General features: G+C 48.2%; 4 protein-coding genes across 5 annotated transcripts; 2 read left to right on the top strand and 2 right to left on the bottom strand.

Annotated features, from left to right (window-relative positions):
• Positions 1 to 5,468: 5,468 nt before the first annotated feature.
• LOC131271887 (exostosin-3) lies at positions 5,469 to 10,451 on the bottom strand. The gene is made up of 2 exons (XM_058273455.1): positions 7,467 to 10,451; positions 5,469 to 6,620 (listed from the first exon to the last, which is right to left on the bottom strand). The coding sequence occupies exons 1-2, from the start codon at positions 10,248 to 10,250 to the stop codon at positions 6,516 to 6,518; spliced, it is 2,889 nt and encodes a 962-aa protein (XP_058129438.1). The 5' UTR covers positions 10,251 to 10,451; the 3' UTR covers positions 5,469 to 6,515.
• Positions 10,452 to 10,910: 459 nt separating this feature from the next.
• On the top strand, positions 10,911 to 16,340 carry LOC131261187 (nuclear pore complex protein DDB_G0274915). The gene is made up of 6 exons (XM_058263140.1): positions 10,911 to 11,308; positions 11,382 to 11,557; positions 11,618 to 12,615; positions 12,820 to 14,223; positions 15,147 to 15,544; positions 15,625 to 16,340. The coding sequence occupies exons 1-6, from the start codon at positions 11,169 to 11,171 to the stop codon at positions 15,884 to 15,886; spliced, it is 3,378 nt and encodes a 1,125-aa protein (XP_058119123.1). The 5' UTR covers positions 10,911 to 11,168; the 3' UTR covers positions 15,887 to 16,340.
• Positions 16,341 to 16,413: 73 nt separating this feature from the next.
• Positions 16,414 to 17,125, bottom strand: LOC131261188 (U6 snRNA-associated Sm-like protein LSm1). The gene is made up of 3 exons (XM_058263141.1): positions 16,985 to 17,125; positions 16,716 to 16,900; positions 16,414 to 16,646 (listed from the first exon to the last, which is right to left on the bottom strand). The coding sequence occupies exons 1-3, from the start codon at positions 17,031 to 17,033 to the stop codon at positions 16,476 to 16,478; spliced, it is 405 nt and encodes a 134-aa protein (XP_058119124.1). The 5' UTR covers positions 17,034 to 17,125; the 3' UTR covers positions 16,414 to 16,475.
• A 588-nt stretch (positions 17,126 to 17,713) lies between these two features.
• Positions 17,714 to 26,544, top strand: LOC131260867 (mitochondrial proton/calcium exchanger protein). Of its 2 annotated transcripts, none has more exons than XM_058262704.1 (6): positions 17,714 to 18,193; positions 22,673 to 24,522; positions 24,611 to 24,856; positions 24,939 to 25,043; positions 25,118 to 25,375; positions 25,794 to 26,544. In XM_058262704.1, the coding sequence occupies exons 1-6, from the start codon at positions 18,127 to 18,129 to the stop codon at positions 26,001 to 26,003; spliced, it is 2,736 nt and encodes a 911-aa protein (XP_058118687.1). In that variant the 5' UTR covers positions 17,714 to 18,126; the 3' UTR covers positions 26,004 to 26,544. The 2 variants fall into 2 exon arrangements, with proteins under 2 accessions (XP_058118687.1, XP_058118686.1); XM_058262703.1 differs by having other exon boundaries at positions 25,791 to 26,544.
• Positions 26,545 to 26,801: the final 257 nt, after the last annotated feature.

The following is a 26,801-nucleotide window of genomic DNA, read 5'->3' as shown; positions in this document are numbered from 1 at the left end:
AAAGTGTCGGTAACGGAAGATAAAACCGTAACGTGAAGCCGATGCAGAGATGCAGAGTGACCAACCGGGAAGTATAATGGGCGGGGGAGCAAAACAAGGAAAGGACAACGGGAGGGCCATCTTATTTTGAGCCAGCGTTCGGGAAGTCAGTGATGTCGGAAGAGAAGGCCGGGTCTGGGAGTGATCTTCACTCACCTTGAATCTATTAACCTTCTTTATATCCCCCGTTTTTATGACACTCTTCCTCACGGCAACTGCTACCAGCCGTGCAAAGGACTGGTAACACCGGGTATGGGCCGTCGTCCTGGCACTATCTTTGAGCCGTCGTCCTGGCACTTTTAGCTTCCATCATTCCTTGGACAGCTTGCGCCATTAACGCGTTCCTTCCTTCAACGTCGTCTTCGCCCGAAGAGGGAGCGTGGAGTGTGCGGGCTAACGTGACACTAATTCCATCACTAAGTAAAATTATTCCACATACCCGCGCACACACACACACACATACACACCCGCTACGCACAAGCATCCGGTTCCCACCGCCGTCACGCCTCGTGCCGAAAATGACTCCACGGAGTTGTCCCTTCGTTCCACCCCTTTGTGTGAACCGTCCGTCCCCGACAGCCCGAGATGAGCGGTCGAGTCGTGCAGCAGCTCCTGGCGGCCGAACTGCAACGACGAGCGGGAGGGCCCAGCGGGAGCCCAGCCTGCCTAGGAGCAAGCGGAACATCCGGTATGTGTGTGGGCAGTAGGCCCCATCCTTCCAGCGGCACACAGCCGTGGTCCTTCCGCGCGCGCACAATCCCAGGATTCCTCGCACACACGCTCGCACGTTGTCTCTTGTATCTATCGAGTCCTTTGCTCGCTCTCATGCTCCTGCATCCCGCTCTCTGTCACTTGGCCGCTCTTGGTCCCCCATCGTTCCGTCTTTGTTTGCCCTTCTCTCGCTCGTACCTCGGAGTGCCCCACTGGCATGGAGATGAGCGTAGCAGGGAATTGCAACAATGGAAAGAAAAATCACACACAAACACACAGCCAGCACACATTCACACGAACGTGCGCAGAGTTCGCAGCACCAGAGAGCAGAGGAAGAAAGGGGGGGGTTGAAAAATGTTATGGAGAAAAAAGTCCACCGATTCCTTGGCCAATTTTAAGGATCCTCCTTTCCCAACCCACTTTTGCAGCACCGTTTTGCGTTCCGCTCCATTGTTTCAAACACAGGACATCCGAAGGTTGATTATTGGAGATGAACCAAGGGATGTGTGTGTTTTTTTCCCACGGTCACACTAGGGCAACACACGACCAATCTGTTGGACAATCGAAGGCAGGAAAGGTTTTTGCATCCGGCTGGGCCGCGGTTTCTACTGCAGAGAGAAAACCCCCGCGTTCGTCCTCGACGCCTGGAGGGCGTCAATCCGGGGACAGCCTGCCCAAATTCGCTCGGTAATTTCCCATACAGCCCTACTGCGCTGCGGTAGTATGCACTTTTCACGATGATACGAGGAGGTCGTCCACCGCTTACTAGCGATTTTCATCGCTCGCAACTTTTCCAGCGAAGCAAAGCAGGCGGTTACGGTGGTTTCCGTTAGCAGGTTTGCGGGATTTTCCCCGCTTGCTCGCGATAGCTTCGAGGGCAGTTTGTGCACCTGCTACACCCACACCCGGGGGAGGGCCGGGATGGATGGGAAGTTGCAGCAGCCCCTCGTCGTGGTTCGGGTGGTCCTGGATAAGTGGTTCCTGCCCTGCCGAATTCCTTCACAGCGCTCGAAACAACACACTGGCCTGCTAGGGGTTAGTATACACCACTGCCTTTCGCTTTACACTTTTCCTCTCCATTCTCTCGCTCTCGCGTGTCACGCTTTCTCTCGTTCCTTCTCCCCAGCATAACCCACTTTTTTCACGCGCAAACACTATATGTTTTTGGTGGTTTTCACAACGGGAAATGAAAAGAAATCGTTTGTCGCCCACCCGCAATGGGCGAGGAAAAGTAGGAAAAATGGCCACAATGCCCGCATCTTGCGTTAGTATCACAGGAAGCACTGACGTGAGGGTTTGTGGGCTGCTTAGCTCACCTTTCGATGTAGCCCACCATCGATGGACACCCTTTTTTTTCTCAGCTTACTTCGATTTTTCTTCCCGCAGTGGTTTAGATATTTTCAACCGCATCCTGGCAAACCTCAAATCATATTTCTCGCTTCACAATTGCCCTGCACGCACATACAATTCAAGCACACTCACACACGCACTCACGGGAACACAAAAGAAAAGTAACCACTGGAACAAGTGGTAATAAAACTGGCAACGCGAGACCAAAAACGGCTGCTTCCCGTCCCGTTACGGCTGTGACGAGTGAGTGAAGCATCGCCGAGCCACCGAAGGGCCAGCGAGGTTCGGAGATAGTCCCTGCGCCCAGTGAAAAATGTACAGGTCGCCCCGAAATTCGACTCTCAGCCGCTCTCATCTCGCGGTTCGGTGCGGGAATTTTGGACGAGGGGCCGATCGCCTCCTTGCCAGGGAAATGTGCAAGCGCTATGGGCTCCGTCCGCCCTGCTGAGGGCCGGGACTGGTGGAATCGGCCTGCCAAGTGCCAGTGTGGCGCTCTCGGAGTCAAGTTTCTTCCCGCTCTCTCCAGCACACAGTTTCCAGCGCACCGCCGGGAAGGTTTTCCACCGCCTGCGACCGTAATGGGATGCGCACACGACGGACAACGGTGAACCCAGCACGAAGGGCACACGCGAAGATCGGGGCCAACTTCGGCTAACGTCTAAAATTTGGATGCTACCAATTGTAGCAAAATTCTCTGACTCCTATTGTCAATTTAATTGCACAAAATTTCGATGCAAAGATCGCTCTTTGCAAAGTTTGCTACGAGGTGGCAGAAGAAGAAGATACTAGGTAGAGAATAGGAAAACACCAGGCCGCTTTACACAAGAAAACACCAGGACTTTCTTCTAATTCGTTACAAAACTAGCATTAGGTAAAAGAGTAAATGAGGAATTTTCCCATAATTTACTTTCAAATTCAAGTAACCTCCTCCAAAGTATTTGTCCCCGTGTGCGAATACTCCGTGCTGTGTCACTTTTGTCTGCCGTGTGCGCAGACTATAAAGAACACGAGAAGTATGTTTAGGAGAAAAAGAGAGGACCTCATGATGAGAATTACTGCACGTTTCTTCCCAATCCACCAACCCTCCATCAACCCTAACAAGCTCCCGCCTGCCAGTATCCTTTTGGAAGATCGTATCAAAACTTCTGTCTCGTTCATTCACTCTCTCTCTCTCTCTTACTCTCCCTCGCTTATTCTAGTGCACTATCAATCCGGTGAAAGTTTGCACATTTGACAGGATCGATTTTCAATTGACTCTTTCGCGCGCACCAGGAAACGCACGCTGTCCCAATCTCGCCTGCAGGCTCTCTCCTGCACAGCACACCAGATGGCGAGAGGATGAGGCATTAACTTCCGCTTTGACGAATTTTCACACAACGTTCCTGAAGCACTTGAATGCAAGCCGCGCGCGAGTCGTTTCAATCGTTTAACACTGTTGTATTCAAGTCTGAGGTTTATCTTCGTAATATTATTGTAATACAGCAGAAGGATATCTTTAACCTATCGTTTTCAACTATGATGTCTAGGGAAACGAGGAAGTTACAGGGATTTTCAGATGATATCATAACATTATTTCTAACTGTAGCATATGATATTCCAATTGAATCAGTTGATTTTATAACGCGATCATGTTTATCAGAGCTTTGTCAGTTGAAACTACCCTTATTAGATGAGGAATGTATCTGTCATATTTTTCCAGAAGTTTTCTGCCAAACGCGTTTGACAGATACATTCCTTCCTCAAAATCGGAATCAGGCACGACCAGTTCCGATTTTCTTTCCACTGCAATTTATACTTGAGTGAAGTATGCAACTAGCACAGGTCTCCATCTCTGCATAAGTAGGTCGCGAATGCGCAGTAAAATCGATTAGTTCGACAAGTTCCGTTTTGATTCACTGTTCTCCAGCTTTGTTCGATGCATCGTGCATGCATGGAGCTCAAGTCAGATAAATCCTAGCTGCCGCACATCTCGTGCTGTTTGAGTAATCAAGCGGACCACAAGTTCGTGTGATCTGACAAACGGAAGGAAATATTGCTTACGTGACGGCGGGTGAAACAGCCACAATTTGACTGTGCACTAGAGTGTTTGGGTAGCAGTGCTCCTGGCCGCTTGGTCGCAGTCAAAATGTGACGCACACAGAAAATCAGAATAACACAGAAAATCAGGACATATGGCCTTAGTAGCCGGTCCTTAACCAATAGAGGTCTATGTCTCCAGGTTAGCTTGCGAAGGCCCAGGAAGCTGGATTTAATACCTTCAATTCATCGCCGAAGAAGAAGAAGAAGAAGAACAATATTGCTCGGAAACATTCATTGGTTCCATAATCGATAGAAGCACCCCGCATTCAACCGGATTCAACCGGTTCATCACCAATGAATCCTTAGTGCTTCTATCGATTCGATCCGGATGAATCCGGATGAACCGAATCCAATTCCTATCCAGTTGAATCCAGTTGAATCCGGATAAACCGGATGAACCCGGATGAACCGGTTAAATTCGAATGAACCCGGATGAACCGCATGAATTCGGATGAACCGGATGAACCCAGATGAAGCAGATGAACCCGGATTAACTGGATGAACCCAGATGAACCGGATGAATCTGGATAAACCCGGATGAATCTGGATGAACCGGATGAACCAGATGAACTCGGATGAACACGGATGAACTCGGATGAACCCGGATGAACCCGGATGAACCGGATGAACCAGATGAACTCGGATGAACCCGGATGAACTCGGATGAACCGGATGAACCCGGATGAACCAGATGAACCCGGATGAACCAGATGAACCAGATGAACTCGGATGAACCGGATGAACCCGGATGAACCAGATGAACTCGGATGAACCGGATGAACCGGATGAACCCGGATGAACCCGAATGAATGAATTATTATGCAGCAACGGCTAGTTGCATACTTCGGCCAAGCTGCTGTACCAGGATTATAATATCAACTACTAGGGGTTATCATGAAATCGTCGTTTCGTTTTAGCGGTCGCTAAAGGTGCTCATTTGTTCATTTCAGTCGCTAAAAGTTCATTATTATGAACAAATGAGCACCCTTAGCGACGAATGAGCGCCTTTAGCGACCGCTAAAACGAAACGACGATTTCATGATAACCCCTACTATGATTCTAATTGCAACTGACAAAGTCATAATAAACATGATCGCGTTATAAAATCAACTGATTCAATTGGAATATCATATGCTGCAGTAAGAAATAATGCTACTGCTGTTAATTATATCATCTGAAAATCCCTGTAATATTCCGCAAGCTTTAGTTTCCAACCAACCAATATGTCATTTTCCGTTTCTTCGCTACATGCAGGTAGAAAAAAATGAAACAATTGTTTTTTATGGTTTAATCACTTGGTATCGTTTAATATTACTCTTCGCGCACGAGTACAATAAATTGAGTACAGGAATAGAATTGTCTTGATTCTTTAAAGCTGCACCACGCACTAAGGCTACACGATACATGTAGAGTTAAAACTTAATTAAACTAAACTAAACTTGGCTATGTTGCACGTCAAAAGGTGTGTAGGACTATTAGAGTGTAGTCAGTCACTGGAACGACGAACTATGGTGAATGGCCTCGAAGTGCACCGGTAGCAAAACAAACTCGTTGTGCCGGTTTGGTGGAACATAGTTAACCCAAAACGCCCTACCGTGGCTAAGTCGTCTGCGAACGAACTCCTTGATCTTGGCCTTATGTTGACTAATGTTGTTTTTCACTACGCCGCTCTTTTACGAAACATCTTACATCGTTAAACATTGCTTTTTCCGTTTTGGATTCATTTTCCTTGCCATCGGGCAGAGGAACATCGATAAAACAATCGAATTGCTAAGATTATGATCTACACGACGTCGTGATTATTGGTTAATTTTCATTCGCCTAGCCTATATGCTACAAAGTAATGCTTTTACAACAATGTGTCTGTGGTTTCAGTGCCGGTCGAACATCGACTTTCGCTGCAATAGAAAACGACACCCCGCTTCATTCAATCTACGCAACGGAGCGAACGTAACATGACGTATGCATGAATCGAACGGCAAATGGTTACGTGTCGCGCTTGTATGTCGATTACAGTTTCCATAGCTGGTCCTAAATTACTACACATGGCATCTTTTACAGTCAAGTGATAAAAATAACCTAATTGGTGCACGGTTAACGGTATCAGACCGACACTGTTGTCCTATTCGTAGTGAGTGCAATAATATTGTTGCGATTCTTTACGAATCATGTCTTGTAAAAGTAACCCAACGAAGCGGGTAGTATTGCGGGTGGTCAAGTAATTATTGCGTAGTGGTTCTCTGGAACAAATGCGCCACGTTCCGGTCTTAATCGGTACGACGACGGACGGAGTAAATCATTGAATGTGAGGATTTGCTGGACGCGGCAGTACGCGTTTAGATAAACTTGAAGCATTTCTGTTTGTCATGTGGTATTCGCGTTTTGAACAGGATCGAGTCTGCCCGGTACTGAGTGTTGAGTAGTGGAGTGTAGCCGAAAACCTGCAAAGAACAAAGTTACATAAAAAATTAAATTCTCCACTTTGACGGAAACAAAAACTGTTATTAAAGGATCCGCAATCGCAAACGAAAATTATTAGATAGCAATTTTAACGAATAGACAAAAAACTAAAAAAAAAACAAAGTGGCGAATTTCTCGAAAAATGCAAGCTTTCTCATTCTATCCCATGAACACATCAGTTAATTTGAAAATCAGTTCAGAAGAATACATAAAACAACCATCCAAGTGTGCTTAAAAACCGTTTAGAGAACAACTTAATTGAGAGAAAACGCAATCGAAAACAATAAATCATTTATCTGTCAAAATCATTTACAAAAGTCAGCATGGAGCTTCAAAATATGAAGAAGTTGCAAAAGCTAACACAGACCGTGAAAAGGGGGCTCAAGAGAATCGCATCAGGAGGCAAACGGTTTCCATACGAAGATAACGATGTAATGTTCGTCATCATTCCCAAAGCGATACAAGCGGGAGAACATATTCCACCATATGAAACGATCATACCGACAGCGTTAAGAATCACCGATTCGGATGAAAAACCTGCGGAAACTAAATCCAATCTAATAATCAATTCGAACAGGGATCAAAAAAGCGACGAGAGTAGCACAGAATCTTCGTCAGTCGATTCCATGAGCTCAACTGAGCAGAAAAAACGAAAAAGCAAGTCAAACGAAGAGCTTTTAAACGATTGTAAACCATCAACGTCGGGCAGTTGCTCGCCTACCATACTGGAAACCAACCGAGAGCGTGCGTACTACGATTTCTACTCGTAATTTCCTACTCGAGCGAGGTTTAAGATGATCTAATAAATTGCAAGTACCCTCTCTTACCTTGGTGAAGAAGTTTATGCACTTGTGTCGCTCCTGAAAGTGCGTATCGTCCTCGCTGAGCGATACCGGACAACCGGGACATCGGAACGTCCACCGGGAGGTCACCTTGACTGGGGGTTTGCGCGTTACGTGCGACACCAGGAAGTTCATCGCAATGTCCTCGCAATTCATGTACTCGTCCACCTTGTCCCGGATCGCCTGCGGTAGCGTGTACGTGTACAGGTAGGTGTAGTACTTGTGAATAAAGGCGGCCCCGGTCAGCACCATGCTCAGCTCGCAGCTGTAGTTCGAATTGTAGTTCCACGAGTCCAGCGTATTCACGTCCCACGCGTGGAAACGACCCGGGAAACCGACGACACGATCTCGGTGCTCGCGCCAAACACGAAATCCGAACAGGATCTCATCGTGGCGCAGATGTGCATCGTCATCGACCGACAGGACCGCCTCCGTTTCGATCGCGTCGAACGGCAGGAAGCGATTGTTGAGCGAGTTCCGGGGCGCCCGAACGACGTGCACCGGCACACCGATATCTGGCCACCGCAAGTCCTCGAGCGGAGGCTTCGGCGAGTTCCACACGACAATCACCTTGTGCAGATAGGGCAGGCCGTACAGTCGACTGAGCGAATCCATCAGCACCTGCTCCCGTTCGTACGTGAGAATAACGATCGTGAACTGCTCCCGGGGATAGTTGCCACCGAGCGATTCGCCAAACTCCTTACCCGCTCCACCCGCTCCCTTGCCGATCGGCCGGAAGCCCATATGGGAGCCGATAAACTTCGCGTCCGACGGGAGCACCGGATCGAACGGTAGCTGCGGATAGAGTGCGAACGGGTCGGCCCAATCGTTCCACATTTCCCTCGACTGCATCAACGCGGCGGTGTAATTCCGCCGAAAGGCCGGGCTCGGGTACGGTGGCTCGATCGGTCCGAGCGATTCCTCCGGTTCCGTATCGATAACAGGGTCTGATTTGAGCGGTATGAACGAGGAGTTGAATACGCTGTGCGCTACCACCGATGGCACCGGTTTCGGGGGCATTCCGAGGCGATCGCGCAGACTCGCCACGATCGTGTCGACGGTGGATTGCACCGAGCTGAGGTAGCGCTCCCAAACCAACCGTCCCTGGCGTCGCATCGTCAGTAGGTCCGCATCGGGAATGGCTCGCAGCAGAAAATGAAGTTCGGTGATGCGTGCCTTCGGAAGAGCGATCACAACACGCCTCCAGTCGATCGTGTCCGCGTACGGTAGCTGCACCTGATCGCCGCCCAAGATCAGAGGAATCGCTCCAGCACGTAGAGCTTCGTAGAGACGAGCTTGCAGCAGCGTGGAACTGACGCTTCCGCCCCCCGGGGCCAGCAGCAGTGCAAAGGTGGAGTCCTTCAACACCGATTTGCGTGAATTGTCCGTTCCGCAGAGCGACCAATCGCGAACATTCGACGGATTACGCTGCTCCGTCGCCGGGACGCACTCGAACTGTAGCAAAAAATGATCTTGTGTCCTTCCCGAGGACATATCTTTCAGATGCTCGATGATAAACTCGTCCACCGTGTCCGCCTCGGTATCGTCGGTCCCGGGAAGTCGCGGTCCCATCTCTCCCCCCATCGACCCATTCTGACCGTTCAGTTCCCCCTGGAAGCTTAGCAAGTACTTGCGCCGTGCGGGAAGCATCGGGACACATTCCTGCCAAACGTCCCCACCCGGGGGTCCGAGGATGGGTGGCGAGATCAAATCGAACCCGGGTCGGAACTGGCTCTCTTCGAAGCTCGATTGCACGACCATTGCCCTGCCGGTGTCCACCGTTGTCCCACGGAGCATATTCCCAGCGCTGGTGCCAATTTCTCGACGGGCAAAATTTAACAGCACGTGATTCCGCCCATCACCACCCCAGAATGGGAGCATCCTTAGTCGGGTGGCGTTTAGGCTGGACTGCTGGATCGGTCCACCCGGCACGGCCCTATCCTGTGGTGTATTGTAACGATTGTTCTTCAATACTTCGTGCTCGGGAAGGGCTTCCCCAATGAGCACGAGAAATACGCATGCCTTTTTCGGGTCTGTCGTTAGATGTGCGTTATAACCGAGCGTTTGCTTGATGGTGGTTTTCAGGAAACCATCGATATCGTACCCTTCGCTAACAACGACGGTCGTGTCGGGATCGTACAGGTACACCGGAAAGCCAGACGTGAGACTACACCGGGAGTGATCAAAACAGGTGCTCATCTTGCAGGCCCGACTTTGTTCCACCGCAATCGGGCGTCGTTCCACAGGCAGCGAATCGGAAAAGAGGGCCCGGGGTAGTGCCAGCTCTGGTGTGTTCCGGAGCACCGCTTCCCGCTGGGCAACCTGCGCCTGCTCAACCGATATCTTCAATCGATCCAGTTCCGTCTGCTGGCGCGCGAGCTCTTGCTTCAGCTCATCGATCTTCTGATTGTACAGCCCGATGTCTGACTGGAGCTTCTGGCGCCGTGATTCTAGGTCGCGTAACTCCAGCGAAACGGTACCTTTGATGCGCAACATTTCATCGATTCGCAGCTTCAGATCGGCCGCTTTCAGTGGGCTTACTTCCTCAAACGTATCGAGCTGCGACCGTGTCCGGTGGATGTCGTTGTGCGGTGCGTTGGATTCATCGTCCTGCAGTAGATGGTAGAAAATGAAGGGCCCCACCAGGAAACACAACGTCACCAGCAGGATCACACGATACAGTTTCATATGTTTGAACCAATGCCAGAGACCACCGATGCCGGGGAGAACTCCCCCTCCGCTACCGCCGAGTGTATCGTAGCTGGTCATGCTGAGAATACTGCCTCAACAACAACGCACGACTTAAAGGTGGGCTTTATCGCATGTTTTCGTATTTAATCAGTGGAGAAATTTGGTACTCTGGTCACCGATGGAGAACACCTCAACACGTACTGCTCTGTTGTCTGTCTCACTGGGTTGATATGCATAAAAACTGCTGTACACTTAACAACCACGTTGTATCCTTATCTAAATACTTTACACTGGTAATGGTAATTAGTTCATTAAAGCACTGTTTAAAGCAAAAACATGATGCGAGCAGTGTACAGATGATTCGCAGAAAAAGAAAACTTCTGCAAAGATCTGCGATTCTTGTTTTGGTGAATGTGACAGCTAGGCAAATGTTGACAAATAATCAATGCAGATGAAAAAAAAAGACTTATTTTAAAAACAAAGGGATTTAAAACAAATAACCCTAACTAAGAGCTCAAATAATTCTTATTTTAAGTTTACAACTCAAATCTATTTTAGTAATAATTAATCATGAGTTTCCTATGTCATCCATACCACCGTTCAAGTATACCCAGTTGATTGCCACAGCGATCGAAGAGAAAATGACATTTCAAACCGCCTGCTTTCAAAATTAAAATTTTGACAGTTTACAGGTACAAAATAAACCGCAATTTTCTGAATCTAGGATACGTTCATAAACACCGAAGTGTAGATATCCTTTGTATTCCTTAAGCTTCCGGGCCCAACGTCTCCTCGGTGCAATGGGCGTTAGTTAGGAATGTGCAAACGTTGGATTTAATTCTCAGCGGGATTGTCTGTGCCATGTTTGTGTTCTACGCACCGATAGAAAGTGAAGCGTAACCCAAATTGCATCGGCCAGGGAAGCGAGAAAACAACCATTTGGGGTGATTATTGAAACCGCACGAACGGAGGAAGCTTTTCCTCGCGGTGTAGAATATGACGGATGTGGAAGAGTCAATAAAGGTGCGGTTGGATCAAGAGACTGCGAATCGCCTACAGAATGAACATCCGGAGCAGTTTGTTACGCTGGTCCGGATGCACCTGTCGTTCGAACTGGACCTCAATACCGACACCGAGTAAGTGAGATGTTGAGTGAAATGGTATGGACGGTGGCGATTTATGATGGTTTTGATTTAATTCCTCCATTAGAAACGATCCAACCGGACTAGATAAGCAGAAGATTAAAAAATGGAAAGGATTCCACAAGAAAGCCAAAGGATGTACGTCGGTGAAGGCGGTATCGCCGGAAGCGGCGAAAACGACTCTGACGAAGGAGAACATAGAAGACCTGAAACAGTTGATAGCGTTCCTCGAGATGGAAGAAAGTAAGTGATGCAAAGTTCCTCCAGTATAGAATGAAGATTTCCATAACGGGCTCTTTTCAGATATTTCTCAGGAAGGAATCTTCCGTAAAACCGGTTCCGTTTCGCGACAAAATGAGCTAAAGAACTTGCTTGTTCAAAGCACCCCATTTTCATTAGACCAGGGCGACTACACGGCACACGATTGTGCAAGTGTGCTGAAAAGTTTCCTAGCCGATCTCTCCGAACCGCTCCTAACGGAGCTCTACTACCCCGCCTACTGTCAGGTGGCCGATTTGTTCCACTCCAAGGACGCCCAGTTGGTCCGACGAGAAGATCGTCTGCTGAACGCCCTACAGTTACTGTTGTTGTTGCTTCCCGAGGAAAACAACACGCTGCTTCGTTGCATTATCGAGCTACTAAATCGCACAATTCAGTACGAGGCCACGAACAAGATGTCCGCCGAAAATCTGGCCACCCTCTTCACGCCTCATCTTATTTGCCCACGGAAACTTGGCCCCGAGGCTCTGCACACTACGGCCCAGCAAATGTCCGGCATCGTTGGGTTCATGATTAAAACCGGCCTGCGCCTGTTTCACATCCCGGCCAAGCTGGCGACCGACATACGGGCGTACTTTGTGGAACAGAAGCGCCGCAAAACAATGTCCCCCGAGCACATCCTTAACGAGTCGACCACGTCCGATTCGGTAGCGAACACCGTGTACACGTTCGTCGATCGGGAGAAAACGGCCGAGGCCCACATCATGAACTCCACCGATACGGCGCTGGCGCAGCTGTACGCGCACATCCAGAGTTTGCCGGAATCGTCGAAAAAGAAGAAGCTGGTGAGCAAGTTCAACCGCCAGAATGGGTACGGTACGCCACTGCAGGTGCTGATGTTGAGGGAGAAAAATGCAGCCGGAGGTTCGGCCGGGTCGGTTGGTACCGGAAGTGCCGGCGGGATGAAGTATCCACGGTCGATCGGGGATTCGATTAAGCGCCACATTTTCCACAAGTCACTGATGTCCCGAACTCCCAAGCGAGGCGCTGGAAGTGGCAGTCAAACACCGGTAACGTTTCAGGTGAGTGGTCATCATGTTTTCTCCTAGAGGATAATGTTGAATGTCTTCGTTAATATATATTTTTAACTGCACCGATTGCCCGCTATGTACCATGAGTGTGCGTGTGTGTGTGTGTCTATCGTCATAAACTAACCCACTTTCATACATAAACCATCCATCATTAATTCATCGCTAACGCCTAACCCTTTGACTGACCCCTAACAGACGCCTAACGGAGCCAACTACAGTGGTCCGAAGCAGCGCGTTCTTTTCCAGAGTCCTATCTCGTCCTCTCCTTCTCCGTCCAGTGGCAGCCCAGCGTGCTTGAAACGCTGCTCCTCGGTGTCATCATCCTCATCGTCAACATTGTCCCTTTCTTCGGTGGGCAACGGTGGAACGCCACAGTCGCAGCAGAAAGCAACTGGTGGTGTAGTACCGGCCCGAACGTATAGCTCTGGAAGTAGCACTAGCACTTCCAGCAGTACCACAAGCGATCACCAACCGGAACGGGATCAAAAACGTCGATCTTCCGGTGAGCCAGATGAACGATCAAGCACAAAAGGATGTCCCACGAAGGATTCGGAATCGGGAGCATCGGAAAGGAAACGATCGCGCGTGGAGAAAGCCGACGAACCGAGTCGACCGAAATCCGCTCCGATGGTGCGTTTTGGCGGTGATATCGTTGCCTGCGAGATGCTGGAAGACGGTGAGCCACCACCGCCGGAAGATGATGAAGATTTCGTCGAGCAGGAAGATGACGACATTGGCGAGGAAGAGGATAACGTCCGAGAGGATCATCGACTGCACCGTATTCGTCATGGTTGTGCAGGGAGAGCATTCAACGACGAAGACGATGATGATGGTGAAGATTATTTTTCAAACGATGAGCTACTGCTGGCCGGTGGAGCTAGGGACGATTTCGAGGCGGACGAAGAAGAAGAGGACTGCGAGCGGACATTGCGTTTAAGCGACATTGAGGAAGACCGGTACACGATCTCACCCGGTACCGGATCTTCGCTGGGTGACACACGCTCTCGGTATCGCTCGGAACCGAATCTCAGTGCGATCGTGTACCAAAAACACCACCGACGGGAGCAAGCGACAAATCACCGTCTACACGCGGAACGTACGGTCGATGGGGCGAAACCGAAAACACAACCCGCATCCGGCCCGACGAAGGCTCGGATGAATATAAACTTTTTCAAGAACAAACTCATCAAAGGAGTGTCGATGGGCAATCTACGGTTTCCGTTCGGGAACGACAGCAAGGCGAGCAAGAAGAACAGTCGATCAAGTGAACTATTGTTGAATTCGCCCGCTACGAAGCAACTCGTCCCAGCGAAGCCATCAATTGGCACCCTTATCGATTATCCGACCTCATCGCGTTCCCCTTCATTACCCTCCACCGTAACCAGTACGGTGCAACTGTACGCCGAAAGTCCGGCTGATCGGCAGCGCGGATGGAATGGTAAAATAGATCAGCTAGAACCGACAACGGTGGGTGGATTGGGGGGCAGCTGGGCGTCCACCTATCTGTCCAGCACACCCGGGCCTGCAAACGCCCTAGGGGGGCGGAATTCCATGTCCCCTATCACGAAAAGTACACAAAGGATGCCAAAATCCATGCAGGTAGGTGTTCAGTGCCATTCATTTCATTTTTCGTCGCATCGTTTCCCAGGACTCTTCCATCTGCTTTTATCTTTTATCTGTGCGCTTTTTCTCCCCGCTTTTATCGCTTCTGCTCTGAGTGTAAATTTAATTATACCTTTTGGCATGAACTGCAACTATGAATATGGTTTTCCTCTGGTGCGTGAGTTAATGAGCGCTAAAACATTTATGCAAACTCTTGTTAATAATCTTCACACTGTATAGCATTTGAAATGTTTAATCAGTAATATACCAATATGTTATACCAAATTTTGTGCAAAAGGAACGAAAACATACTTCTCCCTAAAAAACATATCTATGACGTTCAGGATATTCTAAGCTGCTAAATTTTCGGCGTATTAACAATATTTCCTTAAGTGTAAATATTTTTTTTAAATTTGTAACCGCTGTATAGGAAAAATAGAATTTTGGCTGCTTTTTATGCGCTGCTCGTGTTAGAACAACATATGTTAAAAAATTTTAAAAAAATATTGTGAAACGTTTTTTAAATTTGAAAATGTTTTACGGAGAAAACTTATTTTCAAAAGCATTCTATAATGCGTTACATACGGTAGGTTGTAGGTTTTTCCTTTCTTCTTGGCGTAACGACCTCTTGGTCATGCCTGCCCGTTTAAGGGCTTACGAGACTTTATTCCCTGTTGTACGTGGATAGTCAGTCCTCTCGTACAGGGGAGGGTCCGGTCTCGGTTGGGATTCGAACCCACGCCGTCGAGGTGGTGAGCCCCGGCGCTCATGGGACGATTTTCTAACCGGCGCTACCGCTCGGCTGTCGCGGACCCCCGCGGAGGTTGTAGGTTAATGTAATATATTTACCTGTGCCTTAATTTTTTAAAATTCAATTACATTATCCATTTTCCGTTCTTAATGCTTTCTCAATCTCTAAGGAATCGATCATGACGCCACGTTCCCGCAAGCCGGTCGTACTGCTAGGAGGGATGAATGGAAACGATCAGCAGCAACTTTCAACGACTTGCGCTAGCTTTTCCAGCCTCCGGGAGGAGGACGAAGAGGTGGATCTGGAGCCGATCGCCGGATCATCGTCCGGAACCATCTCGACCGCATCTTCGTCATCGTCGTTATCGTCGCACGTCGATCCAAACCTTAAGATGCTCCTCAACGACACCGGCCTGCCCCGGATCGCGGACGAGGTGGGACTGCCGCCAGTGATACCGCTCCATTCGACAGGTAACATGGCTGATGGTTGTGGCAATGGTGTTGGTATGGGTGGTGGTTCCACGAAGCATGGGGATCATGAGTCCAGCTCGTTGACGAGCACCTTTCGGTAAGAGTCTCAAGATTCAAGGTGCCTTCCCTGGACTTATATAACTCGGATTTTTCTTTCCCTTTCTTTGCACACTTCAGAGATTACCTGCTCAGTCGCAGTGTGATGCCAGAAAGTCCCGCTGACCTGTCGTTTGCCAGCCAGTCGGATGATTTCGAATCGTCATCGGAGCGACTCGAACAGCTCAGTGAGTCGAAGATGAGTGAAAGTTTGCTGTACTGCATGAACGGTAACGATCCACCGAAAGATGATGTTACCGAAGCCACCGCGGACAAAGGGGCTCGGAAGACGGTGGCCGTTTTTCCGGGCTGTGATTCCGAGCTAGACGAGACGGCTCTCTAGTTTCGCAGTTCATCTAGGTATTGTTCATCCGAACGTTTTTTTCCCAACATACGGAGAAAGGAAACAAAATCCTTCCCCACAAGAGGAACAGTCAATCAAAATTTATACATATTTCCCATTGATTCTTTTGCGTCGTACGTGGGAATAGTATAGCATGAAAACGAAAATATATTGGACATGACAGCATTTTGCAGCTGTCGCATACTTACTTATTATCAAGATAATACCAGTCTAGGGCGAAAAAGTAAAATTTAAGATCAACTTTTGCAGGTTTAGTACGTATCAAATCAGTAATTTTTGATACATTTTAATATGAGTCACGAAATGACAAACTTCGCAGCTAAGTGAACACTTTTGTTTTCGTCACAAGTTGTGTCCAACAGTATGCCATCGGACAGTGGATAACAGGATTATAATTTTATATATCTCAATAAAAAATGACACATCTCAGACAATCAAATTGCAGCATTGCAATGCAGTTTCTCTAGTTTTCGATATCCGAATGGGAAACGAAACGATCAACATCATTGTTGGTACTTAAAAAATTAGAAAAAAAGTTTGACATGTATTTCTTCTTCGTAAAACATCACTAAAACTCGTCCTGGGCCATCTCGGAATTCATGTTAAGTCCTCGCTCTTTCAGCGCCTTGGCAACCAGTCGATGCTTTTCCTGCCGGGCCTCCTGCTCCCGACGCTGTGCATCCAGGATATCATCGACCGAGATTTCTCTCAACGGGAGGCTGCTTTCCTTCTCGCGATCCTGGCGGACAAAGGGAGGAACGGGACATAGCCAAAGTTTTCTTCATAACTCTTTATGTGTTACACTTACGATTTCCCCTAGCAGCACAACATTCTCCCCACGGATGATGAAAACACCACGCTGGATATCGCCATACTCGTTGCCAACGTGTATCCGCTCGATCGTACGGTGCAGCACCAGGTTGGCAAACTGATCCACACTTCGCAGGTATCCGATCAGTGTTCGCCCGTCGTGAAGAAGTACCATGAGTTTTTCTACGTGAAAACAATCGTAAAGGAATGTGTATCTACATCGGGGAGGAACATTGGGGACGCTGATTTCGAATGATTTTAACTTACTGTCCACTTCATCAAGCATGTGAGCGGTTCCGAATAGTGGATTATCCATTGTTTGAGCTTGTATACGTATATTAAAGTATTAAATACAATAGTTAATTGTTGGAAAACACTATACACAATGAATCGATTGCCGAGCCGGGAAGGACGTAAACAAAACAAACATTTGATGTTTGTGCAGGAATGTCAGGATAACGTTTGGTCCAGTGAAAATAGACTGTAGTTATTGGAATCGAATCGCACGAACTTATATTGAAAATTTAAAATTACATATCTAAACATGCTCTTTTATGTTGAACGAAAGGCTCGATAATAATTTCCACAATAATCTATGTCTCCTATTTTTACAATGAAAAATGTAAGTAAACTTCTAAACCTCACTCCGTACTTTGTTAACAATTATCATTTTTACCGGGTGATATGTCATGCCCTAACGAAATACAGGCTATGTTAAGTCCATTTTAGACGAACATATATTTTACTTAATGCTTCCTGTAAACCACTTCTTGAACATAAAACTAGCACTTGTAACCAAATTTACTATGGCTAGGAATTAAACATTCAATGTTCCAATGTTAATTTAAGTTTACTAGGTCTTGCTTGAGGTTCAGGTCGCATTTGACAGTTTGTGTTGAGTGAAAGTTGCTATCGTCTAAAATAGTACGACCTGGTGTATGCTGTCCGTCGCAAAAGCCCCATCATCGTTCGACTATCTTCAGTCTACGCGAAAAGTTCGGCCGGATTTGGGGAGATGGAAATTTTCCTCCGTACAGCCGTGAACAATATTTTATCGTCATTAGTTCGAAACACCGTCCAGATTGCAGTGAAAAGGAAGCATCCTTTCTGAAAGAGAAAGGTCAGCACCTTTGAATACCGAGTGGTTTTAGTTTGGAAGCAAAATCTTCAGTGTTCAATTTCGCATTGTAATAGCTCGCTATCCCAGGTTACATTGCGGCTGACGTTGTATTTGCCGCAACAGCAACAGCAACAGAGAAGTCTATTTGCTGATTGTAATCATCCATCGGCCGAAGCGCCTTTTGCGGTGTACATTTTATAGTTACCTGTTCCATATGCAGTGATCCCAGTGTAGTGCATTGGTTACCATTTGGTGAAGTGTTTTGAAAATCGTGCAATCATACTTAACGATGAGTCTGCTGCTTAGAAACCATAGTCAGCTGATTGGCATGAACCGCTACTACCGGAACATTCACCGTAAGTATCAAGTGCGATAGGTGCATGAATCGGAGTCGTTTTTCCCTCTTTCGTTTTAGCCAGCTCAGTTAGTGTAATGGAGATCCCTATCAAACGCAAACATGTGGTCCTCAAGCCCTGTCGTGTTGCTAGTGCTCGAGATAACAGGACGACCGACATTTGGCGGCCCACAATCGTCGTATCCCTGCGTGTTTACGTAATGCAAAAGCACACACTTCAGCGAGATGGGACAATTTCGCACAAATGCGCACCACTTTGGGCGCCGAGGATGTGGCCCTTTTTTTTGTGCCGCACATGACGCGACCAAAATAAATCTCACCTCCACGTATGATGCCGCTGCCACTTGCAGCTCAGAGACTCGGTCAAGTTCATATGCTGATCTTGCATTCGATTTCTAGCTAGTACCGACCGGTTCTTCTAGTTGAACCACCATAGCGGTTGAACTTTGTCCTCGGTACACGCTGGCACAAATCGTATGATGAGGAAAAATCGGCTAGAAAACATAACCAGAGGAAGAAGACGCACGACAAAACCGCACGTGTTGGGCGGCGGAAGCACGATCGTGAGGCATTAGTAAGCAGAACGTGAATATTTCATCATGCGTGTGCTGCTAAACACAAACACATTCGTACACTAGTCATCGAACGATTCTTCTCTTCTTCGCTTTGGACGCGATTCTTCGGTTTTAAACTCGCCCCTGTCGAAAGAGGATGATGTAATTTTGCTGAGCGATTTTTAGGTTGATTAGTCAGGACTCCGGGCTCTAATGGATCGCATTCGGTGGATCGGCCAGGTAAAAATAACATAAGAGAAAATTAATCTCTTACAAGAGGAAAACAAAAACTCCAAACCGGTTTGCTTCGCGAAACATTGCGTGCAAATTGTGCCGCAACGGCACTTTCCGTGTGGCACCCGCCGGTACAGTGAAACCACGATCGTATGATCGTCAAACTCGAAGCGTCGAAACTCGCCAAACCACCACCGAGCCGCACATGGGCTGCAGGGTAGAAAAATCACTTGAAAAATCAGCGAGTTTTTTCCTTATTGGAACAAGTCAAGATAGTGGTTTGAAAGAGCCGCGTCTCTTTGACCGTGACCGTCGCTTACGCGTGGTGTTTGCTCTTTGTTTTAACTGGTTTGCATGATAACCGCAACCACCACACCCAGTGCGCCCTTGCCCTTGCGCCCTTCGGCATCGTCAGCCGTTTTGTAGAAATGTTGAAGTTGGCATTTATTCTCAGGAACACATAATCTGTACGGTACAGTTATGGAATTTGATGTCGTAAAGTATGCCAATCCGCATATGTCTAGAAAAAAAATCCTGAACTCTTCTTTGGTAAATATGAATGATCATCTTACCATTTTCGTCCGGAATCATTTTGTTATCCATAATTCTAGTTTCTTGCTTGGCTTTTTGCTATAAAATGAAAGGGTAATCGATAAAGGCTGTTAAAAAAATACATGTTTTGACTTGGAGCCAAACAACCAGTTTGCAAAATTAAATAGACACTTGCATCAATCATTAAAATCCACTTACACGAATTTGCCAAGCGCGAGTAATTTCGTTCGAGCACCCATACCCACATCCATTAAGATAAGCGTCCCCGTCTTGATCGTTGCTGAAGATAATTTTCTTTCTTTTTTGCAACGAAAATGCAACAACCTTTTATTTGCGGTCTCCTCCCCCCTTCCCGGTATTAGCGCGAGGATAGCTAAGTGTGGGTTTTTTATCCTCAACATCTTGGGCACAATCAGCTGCGCGTTGCGGTGCTAGGCGAGAAAAAGGAAAACTCGCAACGACGAAGCCGAAGCCAAGTGCGGAGAATACAAACCCGACTGCCCGTTGCTGCACCGGTCTGCTTCCCCGTCCGCGAAACCACATCCCACAGCATCCGCCATGCTTGCACGGACACCAACACACGCCGGACAGGTCGCTGTGACGATCAGCTGTTGGGAGGTGATTTAGTGTGCGAGAAGGTTGCTAAGCACGGTTTTAGCGCGTGCCTTTCCGCGGTTTCCAACCCAACGGCATGCGAAGGGGTAGAGCAGTAGGCCGCGAACGAAACAACTACAACAAAAAAAAGGAAAAAACCTCACCTACTGCACGAGATTTGATGCCGTTTCGACTCAGCGGGGAGCAGCGCGGCATGCTTAGTTATCATCATCCCTGACCTTCGCTTGGGGGAAGGTTTGATTATATGTCTTTTCTTTCACTCGAGAAGAATTGGAGCGCGACCAAACGGGTGGTGGTGAATCACGATGCACGCTTTCCCCTTTTTAATTTTCCTTTTATTTCTCAAAACACAGGCTCAATCAATTTTTTAAAAGATTCACTTTCCGTTCTAAATCATCGGCGCTGATTAGGGATACGATTACGATCGCTTAGGGTAATGCCCGAGCTCAAATTACCAACCCATCGCAACCGCACAAACCGGGAACCGGCCGAAAACGTGGGAAGGAAGAACGTTGAACTCTTGACCCAGAAAGCGGTCGTCTTAGCGCAATTCACCTACCAAAAGGAAAATGATTCCAAGAGGAGAGAATTGTACGTGAAAGAAAAGTTTCACATCACTTTAAATAAGGGTGTGCGGCTTTGAATGACAGCTGAGAAGCGGACTAGTACAAAAAAAACGAAATGAAAGGTAGCCGACAATGTGTCTGTCTCAAAAAGAAAGCGAGCAGCAAATCGAAAAACAAAATGCCAAGTCGGTAACTTGACGCAATTCGCGAACTGCGAACTGAATGGAGAAACAAACCAATCTCAGCATCCCGCATGAGATGTTCATTGACGAAATGGGTGACTGTTTTCTGTTTGTTTTACTCTTCACAGATGGGATATAATTTGGGAACAACCCAGCGGTAGACTTGTTTTCCTTCGCTCATACTCATCACCCTGTGTTGGGGTGGAAATACGTTATCAAAATGCATTGCATGGCCACCGGTCGTGCAACCGATTCGATGCTATCGCAGCTAAGATATCGGGCAGTGTATTTGCTGCGACGTAGCCTTTGATAAGGTTTGTCGGGATTGTGAAGGTTAATTTAAGCACCTAAATCGAAAGGTAGTTTAGGAACATAAGGTTTTGGAGGAATGTGTAGGGTGCTTGAAAGTTCAACTTGAAAATAAATGACCAAATTAAGGCGATTGCTACGACGCTGTTGTCATAGCAACACCGAGAGATTTTACACCAAGTCCAACAGCTTCTCAGCTCAACCTGTGCACATTGCAAACAGCTGAAAATGTGGTTTGAGGTGAGTTTCATAACGAATATGGAACGATTGTAAACAAATTTGTAATACCTTCTAGAAAGGGAGAAAGCGATCTTATGCAACTGCAGAGACCGAAGCATCCAGTAGGTTGAAAGTTTTCATATTAGTCCTGAGTGTCGATTCATTGTATCGCAGGTTTCGTGATCCCTTCGGGGTAAAACCTTTGCTATCCATCCGGCGGAGCAAGAGAAACCTGGTCTTCGAGACACGCTGAAGCGGAATATAAATAAAGCTGATGTACTGTACGGCTAGAACTTACATCGACATGTCCGACACAGATGAGACGCACACATCCGAGCCACAAACGGACGGAAGTCGTCCAACTGTCTACTCGTCGTCGTCGTCGTCGTCGTCTACGGGGGGAAACAACGCCAAGTGCACCGCACAATGCCCACAGTATCGACCGAACAGCATCGTGGCGACGGTGTGTGTCGCGGAGTGTCTTCGCGTGGTTGCGCGTTGTTTTTTGTTGGCGATAAGTTCCCGCTTCCCACCCGCCAACGGACTGCCCCATCTGACTGCAAGACTGTGCAGAAATCATTTCAATTTTCTCCATCATCCAGGGGCCCTTCTGTTTGCACCTTGCCTTTTTCTTTCGATCGTCATTGTGCGATAGAGGGCAATTCACGTTAGAGCAAAATAAAAACAGAGAATCATCAATAGGCGCATCGGTGGTTGACGAGGGGGACTTTCGCCTACTTTGCGGATGTTTAGATTTTGCTCCCATCCAGTTTCTGTTGCATCGGAATAAACCTGACCTATCTGGATCGTAGCAACCGTGAACACGCGAGATCGCTTTGTTCCGCGATTTTTATTTGTGGCGAGAAAGAAAAGTAAACAATGATGGCACTGCTCGTACTTGGCCATTTCTCGATCCCGGTACATCTTGGTAAGAGCGTGACTAGAGTACATTTTATTCGTTTTCATACGTTTTGTAAAGTTTATTTCATTGCAATCGAAAAAATGAGTGATCACGATCGGGTTATTTAGGGCGATCAGCTCGTACATCAGTGAAAAGCATATTAAAGAACTGAAATGAATTCGTGGAAAAGAAAGGATGCGAGTTGGGGTGTAATGGTAAAATATAAATTAATTAAATTTTCTAGTTGAATCGTTGATTAGGAATAACATCGCATATAAATCGTACCTCAAACTAGTCTTTTACCTAACTTTATTTGAATCTAAATTTTCCTCATTCTTTTCGTTTTAGCCAATGTCCGGGTACGATTCGCCAGCTATCGATCGAAGCGACCGATCGGTGTCCTGAGCGCACAGTATGATTATGTGTGCCTGGGGAACGCCAACTTCGGAAGCAACTCCAGCTCATGGACACCGGCCGCCGGTGGTGTACGGCAGCCCGGTGGTGGGTTGGTTCTGCTGGATGCCCTCGGCTACGGAACGCCACAGACGATCCGATGCATTTCCACCACGAGCTGGCTTCGTGAGCAACCATCCTCGAAGATCGAGGTTACCGTACAGACGTTAAAGCAGACGCAAAAGGAGAAGGAGAAAGAACAGCAGGTGGCAAACGGGAAGGTGAGCAGCGCCGCTGGCACGGTTAATGGCGCACCGGTCACGAAAGGGTTCACCGACAGTACCACCGTGGCTGCGGCCAGCGGTAGCGAAAATGTTACCGGAGGCACAGCGTCGAGCAACGCCACCACGCCACAGACTGCGGCCCAAGGGGCGGCAGTGGTAGCGACGGCGCCGGTGGTGAAGAAAACACTCAAGCAACGGATATGGGCAGAAGTGTTGCACTACTACCACGGGTTCCGTTTGCTGTTCATCGACATCAACATCAGCCGGAAGCTGCTGTGGCGTGTGCTGAACGGTAAAACGTTGACGCGTCGCGAGCATCGGCTCCTTATTCGGACGACCTCGGATCTGTTCCGGCTGGTGCCGTTTTCGGTGTTCATCATCGTGCCGTTCATGGAGCTGCTGTTACCACTCGCGATCAAGCTGTTCCCGGGCATGCTGCCCTCTACGTTCCAGACATCCACCGACGTGGAGGACAAGTTCAAGCAGACGTTCAAGGTGAAGCTGGAAATGGCCAAATTCCTCCAGAAGACGCTGGACGATATGGCGGTGCAACACAAGGAGCATCGGTCGCAGGCGGCCAAGGATTTTACCGAGTTCTTTACGCGCGTCCGCACGACGGACAACTTTACCGCGTCCAACGAGGAGATCCTGAAATTCTCCAAGCTGTTTGAGGATGAAATTACGCTCGACTCACTGTCACGCCCACAGCTGCAGGCCCTATGCCGGGTGGTGGAGGTTTCCCCCATTGGCACTTCCAATTTGCTGCGCTTTCAGCTACGCATGAAGCTGCGCAGTCTCGCCGCGGACGATCGTACCATCCAGAAGGAGGGTATCGAGTCGTTGAACCTCTCCGAGCTACAAGCGGCCTGCCGGGCACGTGGTATGCGTGCCTATGGTGCGTCGGAAGAGCGGCTGAAGTCGCAGCTGCAAGAATGGATAAACCTCAGTCTGAACGAGAAGGTTCCACCGTCGCTGCTGTTACTTTCCCGCGCTATGATGCTTCCGGAGCACATTACGACCGGCGACAAGCTGAAGGCGACCATTTCCTCGCTGCCCGACTCGGTCGGTACCGTCACGAAGGCGGCGATCGGCGAGCGCGAGGGTAAGATCGATAACAAGACGAAGATCGAGGTTATCAAGGAGGAACAACGGCGCATCCTGGAGGAGCGCGAAGAGGAGAAAGAAAAGCAGAAGGAGCAGCGCGAACAGCAGGAACTGGTCGACGGTGCACCGATCCTGATGGCGGACGGTACGGATCCAAAAACGACCGCCCCCGGAAGCGCTGTGCAGCAACCGGAGGTTATCTTTGCGCCTGCACCTGCAACCAAGATCATTCTCGATCCGCTACCAAAGCCGCCACAAACGGCCGAGGAGATCTCCAGTGTGGACCTGGAGGTGCTCGGCGATGCCCTGGAAACGCTGGGCAAAAACAAAAAGTCGCTGCTGGTAGAGAAGGAGGAAATGCGAGACCTGAAGGAAGAAATTGCCGACTATCAGGAGGACGTACAGGAGCTGCAGGAGGTTCGTATACTTTCCCTTGCCGTCTGGATAGTCGGATCCGGAATGTGAGATGAAACGAAACGTGTCCCTTTGGTTCCATTCCCCACAGGTTGTCACATCCGCCAAGAACAAGGAAGAGGTGCAGGTGAAGGAATCGCGAGCCGCCAAGCTTCTGTTCAAGAAGGTCAACTCGATGATCAACAAAATGGACACGGTACTGACGGACCTGGAGCGCAAAGAGAAGCAACTCAAGGAGCGTAAGCACGCGGCAGAACAGAGCGATGGGCTGCAGGTACCGCCCGCGGCCGAAGAGGAACTGGTGCGGATAGATGAGCTGATGTCCGCCATCAAGAAGGTACGTCTACCCACCCAGGTAGAATACACTATCTACCAGAAACATTACTTTTACATATTTTCTTCCTTTTCTGCCAATATAGATTAAGAACGTTACGGACGACTCGCGGTTAGACCAGATTTCCAAAATTCTCGGCAAAATCGACGACGATCAGGATGGACAAATTAAGGTGGAGGATGTGTTGAAGGTAAGCAAACGGTTCTACAACATCTTCGGCAATTGGTCTGATCTAATTACTTATTTCCCACCCCCCGCCAAAAGGTCATCGAAACCATCGGCAAGGAGAACGTGAAGCTGAACGCGAAACAGGTGGACGAGCTGATCGATCTGCTCGACAAGGAGGAGGTGCTCGAGGCGGAGGACAAGATCGAGAAGGCGCTCACCAAGAGCCTGGAAGCCAAAGAGAAGCAAAAGGAGCAGAAAGAGAAGGAGAAGGAAAAGCTGCTCGAGCTGACCGACAAGGCAACTGATCTGAGCGCCCTCGCGCCACCGCCACCGCCCGCGATTTCCACCGGACAGGTCAGTGCGGATGCTTTGCCACCAATACCATCGACAACGCCACCACCACCACTACCACCACCATCAGCATCGAAGTCCTCCCCTTCGTCCTCGTCAACTACGGCACCTCCGAAGTGAAGAACCGACCCCGGAGCGTTCTGCCTTTTGTTGTTCAGAGGAATCCTCACTTTTTTGCTTGAGAGAGAGAGGGTGATCCTTTGGATCACATCTTCATCATCCGGCTTGACTTAATTGTTCGATAAGCGTAGGGCTAATACCCGAAACTACAAATGCTACTGGCTGTGCCCCCTCGCCTCCCCTTCTTTTCTGTCTCTCTATTTCTGTGTGTCTCTATCTTCTGCTTCATACTAGTACACTACATGCAAGATTACGATCTTTTCATCCGTTGCATTCCCTTCTCTTTCCCTCCTCGCAGCAGCTAGACGACGGTACGGCCATCATCAATGCGGATGCCCTGCAGAAGGTGGTCGAGGAGCGTAAGAAAAATGCCAGTATTAATGGAGCAGCAGGAGGAAGTGGAATGGATGGTGTTGTTGGTGGTGGTGGTGGATTGGCCAGCGAGGTACCTGCTCCACCGGTAGTGCGTAGCGAATCCGGAACCGGTGCAACGAAGGACAAAACGGTTTAAATCGTCAAGCGGCCACGTTGAAGGGTGCTCGGAAAACAACGGTTATCGGCTGATGATGTGTGGTCTGTGGTTAGGCAAACGATCACTGCATCCTGCCGAGTGAGTTAACGAAGGGGAGAAAAAGGATGGGAACCAGAAGGAGTGGTACTAAATGAATAGAGTACGAACATTTCGAAGGTCTTACAATATGTGTACAAACAAACAAACAAAAAACAAACAACCGCCTAGAGAGATAGATCGTAATTGAAATACGCGCTACGCGACCCATTTATTTACGTTAGTCCAGAATCCGCATCGAATGTCTTTCCTGCCGCCTTATAGCTCCCAGTTGACCCATACGTTCGTTGTATTGGACGGTTCGTGGAACCGTTCTTCATCCACCTGTGGTGTCGTACTTTCCTGTAAGGTTTCTGTTTTTTCCTTCGGGTCTCAACTTCATATGGGAACGAATATGATGAACGCTTACGCGAAACAATCATCATTAATGGTGCTGTGGCGATAGAAAGGAAATAAAACCATAACTAATTTAACGTCTAATGAACGAACGATCGCATAAATAAGCCTATTGTACAATAAAGTGAATAATTTATTAGAAATGTTTAAACCTTGTGTATCATTGGCTTGGGGTATGCTTTATTTCATGAGACAACCGAAAACATCACCCCACAAAGGCATGGGGTCTCGTTTCGCTTAATGTTCTTTTCTCTCCCCTCACAATCGATTATATGAAATACAGAACAATAGAATCCATTTTTTGTACGCCGATCGTTAGAGTAACGGTCAAAAGTATTCAAATTG

The sequence above is a fragment of the Anopheles coustani genome, chromosome 3 (genome assembly GCF_943734705.1).
Source record: "Anopheles coustani chromosome 3, idAnoCousDA_361_x.2, whole genome shotgun sequence".
Taxonomy (NCBI): domain Eukaryota; kingdom Metazoa; phylum Arthropoda; class Insecta; order Diptera; family Culicidae; genus Anopheles; species Anopheles coustani.
This window is presented reverse-complemented; position numbering and strand designations above follow the sequence as displayed.